This window comes from Typopeltis vanoorti, chromosome 2 (assembly GCF_054136105.1).
Source record: "Typopeltis vanoorti isolate ZY-2024b chromosome 2, IOZ_Tvanoo_1.0, whole genome shotgun sequence".
In the NCBI taxonomy this organism is placed as follows: domain Eukaryota; kingdom Metazoa; phylum Arthropoda; class Arachnida; order Uropygi; family Thelyphonidae; genus Typopeltis; species Typopeltis vanoorti.
The window spans coordinates 156,434,197-156,450,232 of NC_143550.1; the positions used below are offsets into that span (position 1 = coordinate 156,434,197).

At 34.1% G+C, this 16,036-nt stretch overlaps 1 protein-coding gene across 1 annotated transcript in view; it reads left to right on the forward strand.

Moving 5' to 3' along the window:
- The window catches only part of LOC150109556 (uncharacterized), a 108,310-nt gene that overhangs the window by 44,050 nt on the left and 48,224 nt on the right, over positions 1-16,036 (forward strand). The window contains exons 6-7 of the mRNA XM_090413570.1: positions 1,930-2,141; positions 13,458-13,613. Of these exons, the coding sequence (XP_090269696.1) occupies positions 1,930-2,141; positions 13,458-13,613 (368 nt within the window). The remainder of the gene's footprint in view (positions 1-1,929; positions 2,142-13,457; positions 13,614-16,036) is intronic.

Sequence of the window (16,036 nt, forward strand, 5' to 3'; positions counted from 1 at the left end):
TGGGTCAGAAGTAAACCACTTGACCAAAGACTAGAGACCGCAGATATGAGAGTCCTGAGAAAGATTATAGGCGTGAACAGAAGGCATCAATGGCAATATCATATTAAAAATGAGGATATTAGAAAAGAACTCGACATTGTCAGCATCCAGGAATGCGTTAGCAGAGCTAATCTCAGGTGGTATGGTCACTTAAATAGAATGGGAGAGGAAAGATTAGCAAAACAAGTGTTCTCTGTCAGGTTGGCAGGAAAACGACCCAGAGGAAGACCAAGATATAGGTGGATTGATACGGTACAAAGTGCCTGAGACGATAGAAATATAAGATCTGATAATGTTGGAGTCTTGACAAGTAACAGAGTGATTTGGAGGAAAATTGTAGATAGGAAGTTAGTAATGATGTAATTTTTTCATGTAGTACTGTCATATCCTGTACACCCCTTGAGGGTACATGGCAGGAATTTGATGATGATGATGATGATGATATATGGTTTCTCAATTCCCTGGGTTTCAAGAGCAAAGTGTTGTAGATGTTTTAACTGAATCAAATGCTTCTTTGTAGTCTATATAGGCCAGTCATAAGGGTTTATTGTATTCAGTTGATTTTTCAATGAGCTTTCTTAATGTGTGAATATGGTACAAAGTATTGTAATTCTTTCTAAATCCAGCTTGTTCACAGAATTGCATTCCCTCTACTTTAGATTTTATTCTATTATTTATAATTTTTGTGAAGACTTGATATATGGTGGGGAGTAGGCTTATAGGTCTGTAGTTTTTAATTTCTTCTTTATTTCCCTTTTTAAAAATTAATATTAGAAGTGAATTGTTCCAATTTTTTGGGATTTTTATCTGTTTTAGGCATTTATTAAAGAGTTTAGTCAGCTGTTTGATGACAGGACTTTCTCCCAGTTTTAAGAAGTCTACCATAATTCCATCTTCTCCTGGGGCCTTTCCATTTTTCATTTCCCGCGGTGCCATTTCCAATTCACCTTGTAAGATCTCAGGGGCATCGTGTTCTTCTTCACTTGAGTTATCCATAGATGATTCTTGGATGTCTCGGTCTTTGTCTTCATACAGTACAGTATAAAATTCCTGAATTCTTTGGTTATTGCATCTCTATTTTTTTATAAGTTCAGCATTTTTTCCTCTTACAGCAGCTATTTCTTTTGTTCCAACTGATAATGTTTGTCTTAGGATCTTCATATTACTATTGTTTTTTATTGTTTCTTTAATTTTCCTAGTATTATACGATCTAATTTCATGTTTCATCCTTTTACATATAGTTTTACAAATTTCCTGCATATTCTATTTTGTTGGTGTCATTTGAATCTCTTTTCTTATCTCTTCTTTTCTTCATCAGATCTAAGGTTTCCTGTAGTTTTTCTTCTCTTTGGTACCTTTTTACACCTCCTATTTCTAGTGTAATTCAAGATAGATTTTGTTAAGATTTCATTAGCATCATCGATGGTAGTAGCTGTGTTTAACTTTTTTAGAATTATTGTTTCCCACATCTTGGAAAATTTCACACAACCTGTATTTATTAATACTTGGTTGGTGTTTTTATTTCTGCTGCTGATTCAAAAAAAAAAAAGTATCATATTTGTATTTGCTGCAGTGATGCATAGAGAGAGTGAGAAAGAGAGAGAGAATATGCCCTTATTCAACAAAAGTTAATTATTTGAAAGTATAATTTATATTAAGTATTATCTAATTAATATTGTTTAATGTGAAAGACCACAGTTTAAACTAATTTTTTTCCCATTTTCTGTTTTATCAATCATAAGTTTTTTTTACACTATATATATTTTCAGTTTGGTATTGAATAAATATAATCAAAATACAACTAACCTCAAAAAAAAAAAAAAACTGTATGATACTTGTCATGATTAATATGCTGCTACTTACTAAACTCCAACTGTACCTCTTTTCAAGTACCATTTGAATATGCACTGGATCTTTTAAGGAATCGTGAAGTAATCTTAAATTATGGCATGGCATTAGTGTCACCTGAAAAAGTACAAGCACTGTTAGTATCGTTATTTCAGATGACTTTATCAGAGGGTATTAAACAGCTACAGTCTTCTGCATGTGTTACTGAACTTCAGAAAAATTATAGAATGAAATTGCTCTGTAGACGACTTCAGGTGAGAATTAAAGCTTAATTTTATTTTGTAAATGAACTAACAAATACAAATCCATTCTGTATACAGGGTGTTCGGGATAAATTTGACAGTTTCGTAAGGAAAAAGAAAATCTTCTTTGTATCTATTAAATTTAATGAATTGACAAAAAAACATTACAGGCAGAGTTAATTACAATACTATCAACAAGATTTACTCAAAATAACCACCATTAGCATCGATCACAGCTTCAATTCTGCTTCGGAACCTCGAACAAGCTGATGCTACAGTCTCCCTGGGAAGGGCCGCAAAAACTGTTTTAATTTTATCCATTAACTGGGCTTTTGTATTACTGGAAGTGCGATTGGTGTCTTTTTCAACTGCACCCCATACAAAATAATCCATGGGGTTAAGGTCTGGGGAGTTTGGAGGCCAAACATTTGGACTGGTGAAGTCGTAGAAATTTTCAGACAACCATTTTTGACTTTTCCCAGAGGTGTGGCAAGGGGCCGAATCCTGCTGCCATACATACGGCCTACCATTGGCTACCCTTGTTATCCAGGGCTTGACTACAGTTAGCAACTCCACGAACAAAGCCCGAATTCCAATGCCAGGGTTCTTCAACACCTGTTCCTGCAGATTTGCGAGGAATTCTGCTGTACGAACGCAATCAGATCGTCTGCTAGGGATCTTTCTTCTTGCTACATCCTCGTAGTCACCATTGCAAGTCTCTAGTTCATGCCTGATTGTTTTTACTGTATTCAGGGAGCATTGGGCAGCAGTCGTAATATCCTTATTTTGATGGCGGGCACGAATCATCATGATACAAGTTATTCTCTTCCATGATTCAGGTGGGTTCCAGCTATCCATCCTTTCTGACATCTTGTATATGAATGAAGAAGGGTCCAAACTTTTAAATGAAGAGAAGTGTGTGTTAATACATGTAACTTACGGAAAAATATAATTAATTATAAATATGTCAAATTTATCCCGAACACCCTGTATATTGTGACTAATTACAAATAATTTCCCATAAATGCATTTTGCTTATTCAACAAAAGTGGCAGTAATTTTCTGGCTCTTGAAGAATCCTTTAATTGCTCAGTAAACAAGAGCTGGCAGTTGGTTGTACTTTAAGTTAGATTAGAAAATAAAATTGATGTAAGTTTTTAGTTTAATTAAAAAAAGTTTTGATATATTTTCTCACTATATTATCGTGAGGGAAAATTTAAAAATCAAACACCAATAAAAGTACATGAAGATTGGAAACTTTATTTTGTTTTATCTGCAAGAATGAGAGACAGTCAGATTAACAAATGACACTATTAGGATCCAAAAGGTGTGTGTATTTATATACATATATATAAATACATATACATTTTATATATATGTATATAAATAAAAAATACATATTTTACCATAGGTGGTGCATGGAGACCCCATCATTAAGGTTAGAGTGATGTAGAAAAAGACGTTCATATATATGGGAAATCTATGTAATAATTTAGTATTTACCCAGAGCATCATGTGACTAATATTGGTGATCCCATGTCTGGCTAGATCTGATTTGTTGTGATGCTGCTTAGAGGCAATGTTCATAGATGACATTTGAAACAGGACTGATGTTCATAGATGTGATTGAAATAGATTGTCTTTGAAATAGAATAATTTGCAATTCCATGGGATTAAATATACTCTATCTAGTAAAGGTTGAATTTTATCTTTTAGAGAGGTATCATGGAGCTGATGGAATTAATAAGCTTGAATGTGGTAGAGATATTGAACTTCTTTAAGATATATGAGACGTTCCGAACATGTTCATATTTACAGAAATATCTCATCATCATCATCATCATCATCAAATTCCTGCCATGTACCCTCAAGGGGTGTACAGGATATGACAGTACTGCATGAAAAAATTACATCATTACTAACTTGCTATCTACAATTTTCCTCCAAATCAGTCTGTTACTTGTCAAGATTCCAACATTATCAGATCTTATATTTCTATCGTCTAAGGCACTTTGTACCATATCAATCCACCTATATCTTGGTCTTCCTCTGGGTCGTTTTCCTGCCAACCTGGCAGAGAACACCTGTTTTGCTAATCTTTCCTCTCCCATTCTATTTAAGTGACCATACCACCTGAGATTAGCTCTGCTAATGCATTCCTGGATGCTGACAATGTCAAGTTCTTTCCTAATATCCTCATTTTTAATATGATATTGCCATTGATGCCATCCTTTCATGCCTCTAATCTTTCTCAGGACTCTCATATCTGCAGTCTCTAGTCTTTGGTCAAGTGTTTTACTTCTGACCCAGCTCTCAGATCCATAAGTTAAAACTGGTTTGAACACTGTCTTGTATACAGCTAATTTAGTGTTCTTCCGACTAATTTCTTTCTTATTCCGTATGAATTTATTCAATTGACTTCCCACCATACCAGCTTTGCTGATTCTGTTGTCTATTTCTATATTTAATTTACCATCTTCAGTAAAAAATTGTGCCTAAGTAGATGAAATGTTTTACTTGTTCCACAGGTTCTCCATTCACAACACAGTTGACATTTTCAATGATTCTGCCTATTTTCATTGTCTTTGTCTTTTTATTGCTGACCTTCATACCATATCTATTACAACAGCTATTCAATTTAGTCAGAGAATCTTGCAGACTTGTAGCAGATTTATTTAGAAGTATAACATCATCCGCATAAAGCAAAGAGCTGACATTAACATCTCCAATTTTGATATCAGGTTTAATACCACTTTCCTTCATAATGTGATCCATATAGATAATGAATAACAGAGGGGATAATGTACATCCTTGTCTCACACCAGATTTAACATTAAACCATCTGTTTAATGTTAAATCAATTCTAACTGCTGACTTACAACTGTTACTTCCATCAATTCTAACTGCTGACTTACAACTCAAATAAAGACTAAGTATTGCTTGATATAATGCCCCATTGACACCATATAACTGCAGCGTATTGAATAGCTTCTCTCTTGGCACCTTGTCATATGCCTTTTCCAAATCGACAAAACTTAAATACAGATCTTTGTTATATTCCCATGCTTTCTCGACTATTTGTCGTAAAGTGAAGATCTGATCCTGACAGCCTCTATTTGGCCTGAATCCAGCTTGTTCTTCACTAAGCTTTTCTTCCACAATTCTTCTCAACCGTTTCTTAAGTATACTTGCATAGATCTTGCCAGGAACACTCAGTAGGGAAATACCTCTGTAATTCTCACATTCAGTTTTATTTCCCTTTTTATATATGGGTACTATGAGAGCTCTACTCCAATCATCGGGAATTCTTCCCTCTGTCCAAGCTTTCTGAACTATGCAGTGCAGCCACTGTAAGACTTTTATACCACCATACTTCAGCATTTCTGGTCGAATATCATCTACTCCTGCTGCCTTTCCACATTTCAAGCCTTTGATGGCTTTTTCTACTTCAAGTATGGATATGTATTCCTGACTGCATGCCTGGTCAGTGTTTTTTTATCGCTGTGTTGTCATCACTGCTTGTTTCATTTAGCAGTTTTTCAAAGTAATTACTCCATACTTCAAGGATATCTTTTTCTCCTGTTTTCATGTCACCTTTATCATCTCTAACTCCTTTTACAGCACTCTTTCCTCCATTCCTAAGCTTCTTCAACAACCTCCAGAATATTTTGCCACCTTCTTGATATTTATTTTCTATGTTCTTGCCAAAGTCCTCCCATGACTTTTGTTTAGCTAGTTTTACACACTGTTTAGCTTTCTTACATTTGTCTCTGTATTCTGTAAGAGTAAAAGCTGACTTATTTGCCAGGAACTTTTGATATGCTTTCTTCTTTTCCTTCACTGCCTCTTTAACTTCCTGTGTCCACCAGGGAGTTCTGATTTTTTTATCCTTGCACACAACCTCACATGCCTCTCTGGCAGAATCAATCAATGTTTTCTTCAGAGTTTGCCACTGAATCTCCAAGGTTTGATCCCTGTTCTCAAACTCTTTCATTTTCTTTTCAATAATCTTTCTGTATTTTAGTCTGTTCACATCTGAGAGCTGCTCAACTTTTATTCGCTTTAATACTTTCTTACATGTTATTCTTTTCAATATGAAATTCAATTTTATCCTGCTCAAGACTAAATAGTGATCACTTCCAATTTCAAATCCTCTGTACACTCTGGTGTCTTGCACCAGGGAGAAAACATCACTATCAACAATAACATAGTCAATGAGACTTTTCTTATTCCTAGCCTCTTCTCTCCTTGTGAATTTGTGCACATTTTTATGTTGGAACATGGTGTTAGTAATAACCAGTCCATGTCCTGAGCAGAAATCCAACAGATATTTGCCATTATTATTAGCTTTGCTCTTTTCTCCAAATTTTCCCAAAATATTTTTGTATGTCTCACAATCATTTCCTACTCTGCTATTTAGATCCCCAACAAGGACCAACTTTTCCTTTTTCATTGTGTCAGTTGCTTTTTCTAAAGCCTCAAAAAATTCCTCCACTTCTACCTTAGTGGAACCTTCTGTGGGACCATAGGCACAAATAAGTCTCATTGTCCAGTTCCCCATTCTCATATTTGCCCACATAACTCTACTTGAGACTGACTGCCATTCAAGAAGATTAGCCTCGTATTTTGTGTTGAATACTATGGCTACTCCTTCTTTTCCTTGATTGTCATTGCCTGAATATAACATTTTGTATTTATTGCTCAGAAAGATCTCACCAGTTTTGGTCTTTTTTGTTTCAGTCACTCCTATTATGTCGATCTGGTACTTATCTAATTCCTCAGCTAGTTCCATTTCTTTGCCATTCAGGCTTCTTATGTTGGTAGTACCGATCTTTAACTCTGGTGATGTTGAGTTGGGATTTGTTTTCAGATTTGTTCCAGTAGCTGACTTTTTGCTGTTCGCCCTGGTTCCCTGGCGAAAACAACGGGGGCCTTGTTTAACCGGGCGACGCCCCAGCCGGCATGAAATTTTGTCATGTTGTACCATCATTTTTTATTTTGGTTTAACCAATAAGAATACAATTTGGTCGGCTAAATCCCAAATTGCCAGTCCATCCTCGTTCGTTCAGTATCAAAGTAGATACCCAACAGGGTGCACCACGAAAAGGTGAGGATTGGACATTAGGTCAGAAGCCCTGGTCGGTTCTCCGCATTCCTTTAAAGGCTATGTGGAGGTCTCCTCTCAGTTATATAGCTTTGACCCTTAAGCACCTCTTTCCCAAAAGAAAATTCTGGGGAATTATCATTATTAAGACCTTATTTATTAATATTATTGACACTGTCTTAATAATATTAATTATTATTAAGACCTGGCTGTCTTATGACTGCAGACAATAAAAATATTCCATTTTCTTTGTATCTTCATTGTTGTCTGATTTTTCAATTTCTCACTGTAGTATACCATACTGAGAATAGTTCACAATAAGTGTGAACTATCCTCAGTATGGTATATTACTGTATGAAGTGCTTAACATGTAACTTTATTTAAATTAATATCACATAGGTATTCTGTCATTAACAAATGAGTTTGAATCATTTCAGAATCTTGCCCACACATTCAGAAATGCCTTTTATATAAGGAATAGGAGTTCTGTGGACTGGAGCAAAACAATCCTTGATTTTTTTGTGTAAATGGATTATGACCATTTAATTGGGCCATTTGCTTGATAATTATCCAATTGTTGTGGAAGAAATATTTTGGTGGAGCACATTGTATGTTCTACATTTCATGGATTTTAGAAATCTGTATTTTTGAGATGAATGGTGATGTGTAGATGAGATAAGAATATAGCAACCCATAAAGAATAAGCTGTATCCAGCTTATCTTGTCTGGCTCAACATAGAATTGATAATAATAGCCACAGGATGCAATGGAATACTGCCATGCTTCAGCATAATTCTACTTGTAAATTTCAATGTTTATTCAAAGAAAGTACTGAATCCTTACATCATCATCCTAAATTAAATCATAATCACATTCCTATTTGAATAGTTTGGAGAAATGTTATCCCCAGTGGTATTATTATTATTATTATTTTTAATATACACAGACACATATGCACAAGTTTTAATAAAATTTTATTCTAACTACCATGTGACAACATGTCTATAAGGATTCCATTGTGGTGCACGTTTTTTAGTTTTTATATTCAAATTTCTATTATGGAGCTTCAACACACACACATTTATACAATGATGATATTTTAGGATACTTAGAATGAAATACATGTGATTTATAAATAATTATTGCGCTGTGACGAATGAAACTAATTTTTGTGAGAATTACAGGGTAATTTCTCTATTGAGTATTCCAAGATTTATGGCAGCATACTTGACAAAGGAACTAAAAAAAAATGTAAAAAGTTTGTTCTTCAAGAGAAACTTGAAGAACAAACTAGGTTAAGATCATATTTTTATTTTCAGACAAATAGCTGAGAAATTACTGGAATATAAATGGATTTGTATTTAACTTTTAATAATTAATACTTATTAATAATAGTTATTATTATTAATTTGTTTGACAGTAATGAAAATATTTCTATTCACACCTGTTCTTTCTCTCCCTTATATTTCCCATTCTCACATTCCTCAATAATGATGGTTCACATATTTACATCTTTTAGTAATTCAAATATTCCAACCAAATATAGCATTCTCCTTACATTTTGTTTTCTAATATATCCAGAAATAAACACATTTGTTTCCCCATGCAAAATCATTACAATATGTGGCATGTCTGCTGATACACAAGCATGAAATTGCCATGATACACTGTGTTTTTTCTTGCTCTGCCAGATGGTTAGAGTGGTGGCGAGAGAGTTCCCATCTCCTTGATGTGATGTGATGTGTTAATAAGGTTTAAGGCTAAATTGTAGCCTTCTAGTTCTTTTATTACTTAATTGCAATTGACATACTGATGAAGAGTTCCTTTATGCAAAATTAATCCTTAAAGCATAAGCTTATGAAAAAATTCCAAGTTTCTGCTTGGTTGAGAACCAGAATTTCAAAACAGCTGTCACACTTAAATTAGGCTGTAATAAAGATTATGGGCTCTTTAGCACATTGGGGTCTTTTAAGTAATGCTGCATTAAGGCAACTCATGTTGAAGGTATGTGTTTTAATCGCATTTATTTCTGAACTTATATATTTTTAAACATAAGTGTTGAAAATCCCTAGATCAAGTATTGACAATGCTACTTGATTGGAAAGATTTGGATTTCAATCCAGTTTAAGATAACCTTTATAAGAGCTTTTCAGTTCAGGATGCAGGTGGCAGGGTTTTTCCACCCATCAACTCAAACTTTTTCTCCCACTATAGTAGGCACACTGGCCAGGAGCAGTAATTAAAGCTGTAATACAGTGGTCTTCATAGCATTAGTTCTTTTGGTTGTAATTCCAGACATAATTATTTTAGACTAATTTGTCTAGTTTACTGAAGGAGAAACCTGCTGTATAAGACCAGCTAATTAACTTAGCTCTCTCTCTCTCTCTCTACAAATAATTTCTCAAAACAGGCTAATCAGCAAGAAGAATACACACAACCTACAGACAATATTCTAGCCTCATAGTCTTAGTTGCTTCAGCCATAAATTCAAAATACTAAAATCCTTGCTAAAATCCTAATAAAGTTCCTTCTTTCTCTTCCAGGATTTGATCTTAGGTCTAAGGCAAGTGAAACCAACTCAGCATTTGAATGTCATATGCACATGTACTTGCATGTATATAATAAACATAACTTAACTAGTGATGTGCATGATCATTTTTTTGATGATTTCTCATAATTCATTTATATGATTATTTTCAGTCAAATCACTTAATTAATTTCCATTATCCAGATATTCATTTGATTAGTTCAGAAGGAAGTTATTCAAGTGATATAAACATGTTTATATCAAGTCCAGGTTACTTCTCTTGAATGTAAATTGTACGGGCATGCATGTGGCATCAATTTTTGTGCCACACAGCACATCGGAAACAAACTGAGAATTTTATATGCTTCTGGTTTTTTGAGTGGTAAATGGGAAAATTTTGGAGGATGAAGGATATTTAGGATCTAACCTACTTTAAAGGGGAGAATGCCACCTTTAATTCTTTGTTTTCATAATATCTTTTGAGATCTTGTCTGTTATGGATTGGATGTATGGGAGCAATATTTTGATATTGCTCCCATTCATATTTTAGAGGTTTTTTTAGGATGTTCTCTATCATTTTTTGATCGCATCGATTTTGCAACAAAATACAAAAAATTATCCTACATCAAAAACTTGCACGTGCACAGAAATGGATTATCTCCCATGCAAGAAGTTTATTGTGTTGAGTTTAGTGTGGAATGCTGTAGCATCTCCTTATTCTAATCATTATTCTCTGAACAACTGACTTTTCACTGATCCACCATAACATATTTGGTTATAATATATCACAATATTGAATGTGTTTTTTAAGCCAATGCAGATTATATTAAAAAAGAAAGAGAAGCTGGGTTTAGTGTCATGACAAACCAATTTTTATAAAATTTTATTTCTGTTATAAAGATCACAAAATAGAATTTAGTCAGCTAAGTAATAAATTTACCAGTCCATCATCATCATTCATTCACTCTCTGGCGTGATACCTACTAACACTTCAGGAAAGTGAAAACAGGATATTAAGTCAGCCAGTCTGGTCAGTTCTCTGTATTCCTTACAGACCATGTAAAATTCTCCTCTCGGTTATTCTTTGCTTCTTAAGCAACTTGAGGACACTAAATTATGTTTGAATTAAAGTTCAATATCTTTAGAACTGTGTATCAACAAAAAGGCATGTTAATGGAAAGAAATTGACTCAAACCTTTTTAATCTTTTGTCACTTTCAGTATGCATAATTAAAATAAAAGCAAAAAAAAAAAAAAAACAACTAAAATAACATGGTCTCTAATGAAAGTGTTATATCTCGTGTTATTATCTGTGTTAATTTTATTGTTGACAGCACTATTATTATTTTTTTTTTGTATACTCAGATTGTAAATTGGATCAATTACTCTAAGATTTTTACTATCAAATAGATCCCTGAATGAGCCTTTGTTAAATTAATATAAGCTGCTAATATGACTCCTTATTACTCTACTTTAACTATTTCTACCTTATTGTCCTTTCTTAACTCTGTTCCTAATTCCCGCTGCATACAAAGCAGACCTTAAAGTTTCTGTTGTGTCCAATTTGTGATTTGCAGTTCACCAAAATTCTTGTACTTCTCAACTGGACAAATTTGTTTCATTATCAACTCCAGCAGTCTAATTGAATTAATATAGTCCGAGAATTTCAGGACTGGGAACAGGCAAAATTACAGCTATTTTACATTTATTCATTAGCAAGTCATGGTGATTCTCTATCAGTTTGCACACAGGTTCTCAGTTATTTCGAGACAGTGCATTGGCAAAAGATTAGGCAAGGTTATTAATCAATTAAAACAAGTTCATTGCTAACTAATAAGAGGTTACAAGTAATACATTCATGAGGAAGAAATTACTTCTCCTGACCACACTACACTGAAAAGCATACGTATTGTAAATTTTTCAAAGTTTTATTAGGCTTTTGCATCTAAAATAAGTCAGTGAACTGATTCAGTATTTTATTGTGTTTAATAATGTGTTTAACAGAATTATTAAACACATAGCTTTCATGTAACCTTAGGATGTTGTTCAACAAATTGTCAATATAAGGGCAGTTGTCCCCTTATTTCTAATCTAATTTAGTTCCTCCCACTCTTTGTACATAATCACAACCATATCACTCTTGCATATCTACAACTCTAAAGCCAAATTCACACCAGCTCCTTTCTGTAAGCACAAATATCATTTATACTAATACTAATCTTATATCTACAATAAAAAAAAAACCATTAACAAAGCGTGCCTACTCACAGTACCTTTTACATTTACAGTAATATCTTGCTAATCCTTTGTTTCAATACTGAAGTTTCCATGATTGCCCCTTTGTATGATGATGTCACTTCGCCTTTTTCCCTTCGAACGTCTCTAATGTGGGCACATGAACAAAATTTCAGTCCAGATTTCTTGCCTCTGTTCCTTTATTTCAGGGAACAGTAGTCGCTTGGGCACTCCATAGACAATTGTGGTGCTCTTAACTTGGGTTGCAGACCACATCCTTTCTTCGAACTTCCTGCAACAACTGCTGTTTCTACTTGCGCTGGTCGATTACTTGGTTGCTATTGGGGGAGAACTCACATCCATGTGGCAGGTCTCGTCCTGGTAACAGTCCGACGATATCGGGGAGATATCCCTTTGACACAACCACTATGATCTTCCATCAGGTTGCTAGAAAATAACTGCTGATCTCTCCATCACATCCTTGGGTAGTCACCTTCTCCTCGTCCTTCCGTGCATCGAAGCAGGAATCCCACAGGTATGGCCTCGTCTCCTCACAGTCGACACTGGATCCTCCGAGACGGGAAAAGGAAAAAAAGAGTCTGTCCCCTCTCAGTCCCTTTAAATATCTTGCTAATCCTTTGTTTCAATACTGAAGTTTCCGTGATTGTCCCTTTGTATGATGACGTCAGTTCGCCTTTCTCCCTTCGAATGTCTCTAATGTGGGTGCTTTTTTTTTGTTCGCAAGCCCTTGCGAACTTTTACTTTTGCTGATTCACTTTACTAATCTTGTTTAATCCCCTCTCTTTAGTTTTTCATACAACTTTTAACAGGAATTATTTTATGCACTTTACAAGAATATAAAGTATTATTTAATTATTCTAACTTCACATTTTTCATTATATATGTGTTTTTGAAACCCTTGTAAAACCAAGCTCAATATGTAAACTAATTTAACTTATTGTGTGAGATTTTACAAAAGGTATTATATACTGGCATAACTGAAACAATACTTAATTGTTATTAGGATTAATAATTTTTTTCATAATATGGTATAGAAAAGAGTCTAAAGAGTTTGAACTTGTCAATAAACTTATGAAAAGGATAAAAAAACTCAGTATCTGTTTGTTTTGTATCGAAGTTTGCAAAAAGCATATCTATTGTAAATTTTTCAAAGTTTTATTAGGCTTTTGCATCTAAAATAAGTCAGTGAACTGCTGAGTCCTGAAAGATGACTCCAAGAATAAATTACTGTAACTTCCAGTACTGTAGATGTTCTTCATAAAAGTTTTATTGATAGAAGCCTTAATAGAAAAGATGTAAACTTAAAAAAAAAAAAAAAAAAAAAAAAAAAAGAGCTCTTATAAGAACTAGATGCACTTTACCTAATTGTGAATTGTATCTACATTAACACCTTTAATTGAACTTGAGAATTCTAGTGATTCTCATGAATCATCTATCTGCAGATTTTCTTCAATCAACTCGATGTTAGTTCCCCTCCAATAGAAGTACTTGAACTTAAACATTCAGAAGTAGATGAGGCTAATGCTTATTTTCCTCTCTGTATGCAAAATCTTCATAACATTCTCAGGACAAAACATCGATTACAGCATGCTGCCAGGGTGAGTTTGATTTTTTCAATGTTAATTCTAAATTGTTATTTTTCTGTATGAAGAAGAATGGATTTATTTAAGGAATTGAGAAATGCATTTATGTCATCATCGTTATTATCAATTTCTTGATATGTACCTTCAAGGTGGTATATATATAATACTATGTCAGTACTACATGATTAAGTTTACATTATGCTAATCTCCTATCAAACAGTTTTCCTCTAAATTGCTCTATCACTTGTCATGCACTTCTTGCTGCATGCATCAATCTACCTAGATCTCAGTCTTCTTAGCATGAAATACCTGCTTTGCTAACCTTTCCTCTTCCATTCTGTGATCACACTACCTTAGATTAGCTCTTCACACGTTCTTGAATGCTAAAAATGCTATTACAAATTACTTGTTCTCTAGATTCTCCATTCAGGATGCAACTGATATATAACCATATTCCTGCCTATTTTCACAGCCTTTTGTCTTTTTATTGCTAATCTTCACCAAGTTTATGATATAAGATATTTACTTTAGTTGAGGAATCCTCAGACTTTCACTGGATTTGTTTAAGAGTAAAACTTCATCTTTATAAATCAAAGAGCTGTGTTTGATATCTCCAATTTTGATATCAGGTTTAATATCAACTTTCTTTTTAACGTGATCCATGATGAAAAGAGTGGAGATAGAATGCACCCATATCTTACATCTGATTTTACATCTCACTACCCTCTGCTAACTGCTAATGGGTAACTTACAACTTAAATATAGGCAGTTTATTGCTCTGTGGAATGGTCCATTTACTCCATATAATTGTACTATTGTACTGTTCTGAAGGGCTTTTTTCCCTTCAGAACAGTACAGTACCTTGTCATAAGTTTTTTTCCTGATTGCAGAATTTAAGTAGAGATCATCCTTATGTTTGACTTGTTCTTCTCAAGTTTCTCTTCCAGAGTTTTTCTTGTCCTCTTCTCAGATATGCTTGCATAATCTTACCTAGAACACTTAGAGAAATTCATATATAATTCTTACATTCAGTTGTATTTCCATTTTTATGCATGGGAACTATAAGAGCTCTACTACAATCATTTGGATTTTGACTTTCTGACTAGGTCTTCTGAATTGTGCAGTGTAGCCACTGTGAAACTTTTATACCTTCATATTTTGAGAATTTCTGGTCAGTTTTCTTCTACTCCAGCTGCCTTTCCATATTTCAATTTTTTTATAGCTTTTACTACCTTATCTGTTTATAGATGCTCCTGGTTGCATTTCTGTTGAATATTTTCTACCAATGTTCTGTCACTCATCATCATCATCATCATCAATTTCTTGATATTATCCCCAAGGAGTGTTCAGGTTACTATGACAGCACTACATGATTAAGTTGATAGTAATATTATTAATCTCCTATCAACAATTTTTCTTCAGATCAGTCTATTATTTGTGAGTACTCCAATATCGTCCTATCTAACATTTCATACTTCTAAGCCACTTCTGACTGAATCAATCCACTTAGACCTTGGTCTTCCTCTGGGTCTGTTGCTTGCCATCTTGGCATCAAACACCTGTTTTGCTAATCCTGCCTCACTCATTCTATTGAAGCTGCCATACTATCGTAGAGTAGCCCTGCTGACATATTCTTGAATGCTAATAATGTCGGGTCCTTTCTAATATCTTCAATTTTAATATGATTCTGCTATTAATGCCATTGGTTCACTCTTCTGATTTTTCTCAGACCTCTCATATCTGTAGTCACTAGTCTTTGATCAAGTGCTTTATTTCTAACCCAACTCTCAGATCCATAACTTAAAACTGGCTTGAACACTGTCTTGTATATTGCAAGTTTGGTGTTTTGGCTAATTTCTCTCTTATTCCATATGAATTTATTCAGCTGGCTACCCACCATAACAGCTTTGTTTATTCTGTTGTCTAATCCAGATTTAACCTACCATCTTCACTAAAAACTGTGCCTAAATCGCTGAAATATTTTACTTTATATTACAAGGATATCCATTCAGAATGCAGCTGAACTATGTTCCTACCTATTTTCATAGTTTTGGTCTTTTTATTGCTGATTTTCATGTCAGCTGTTATTCAGTTTAGTTAGAGAATCCTGGAGACTTGTACTAGATGTGTTTAGGAGTACAACATCATCTGCATAAAACAAAGAGTTAAGTTTCACATCTTCAATTCTAATATCAGGCCTAATGCTACTTTCTTTCATCATGTGATCCATATAGATGGTGAATAAGAGTGGAGATAATGTATATCTTTGCCTTATCCCCAATTTTACATTAAGCCATCTTCCCGTATTTTCTTCAATTCTAACTTCTTCTCTTCCGTCTAAGACGGGTTGAGTCTTCTCTTGAGCAGGATCTTCCAGTCTTCTCTATTCCTTGCTGTTCGAAAAAGTTCCTATGTTCTGCATCCCGAGATGCTCTTTA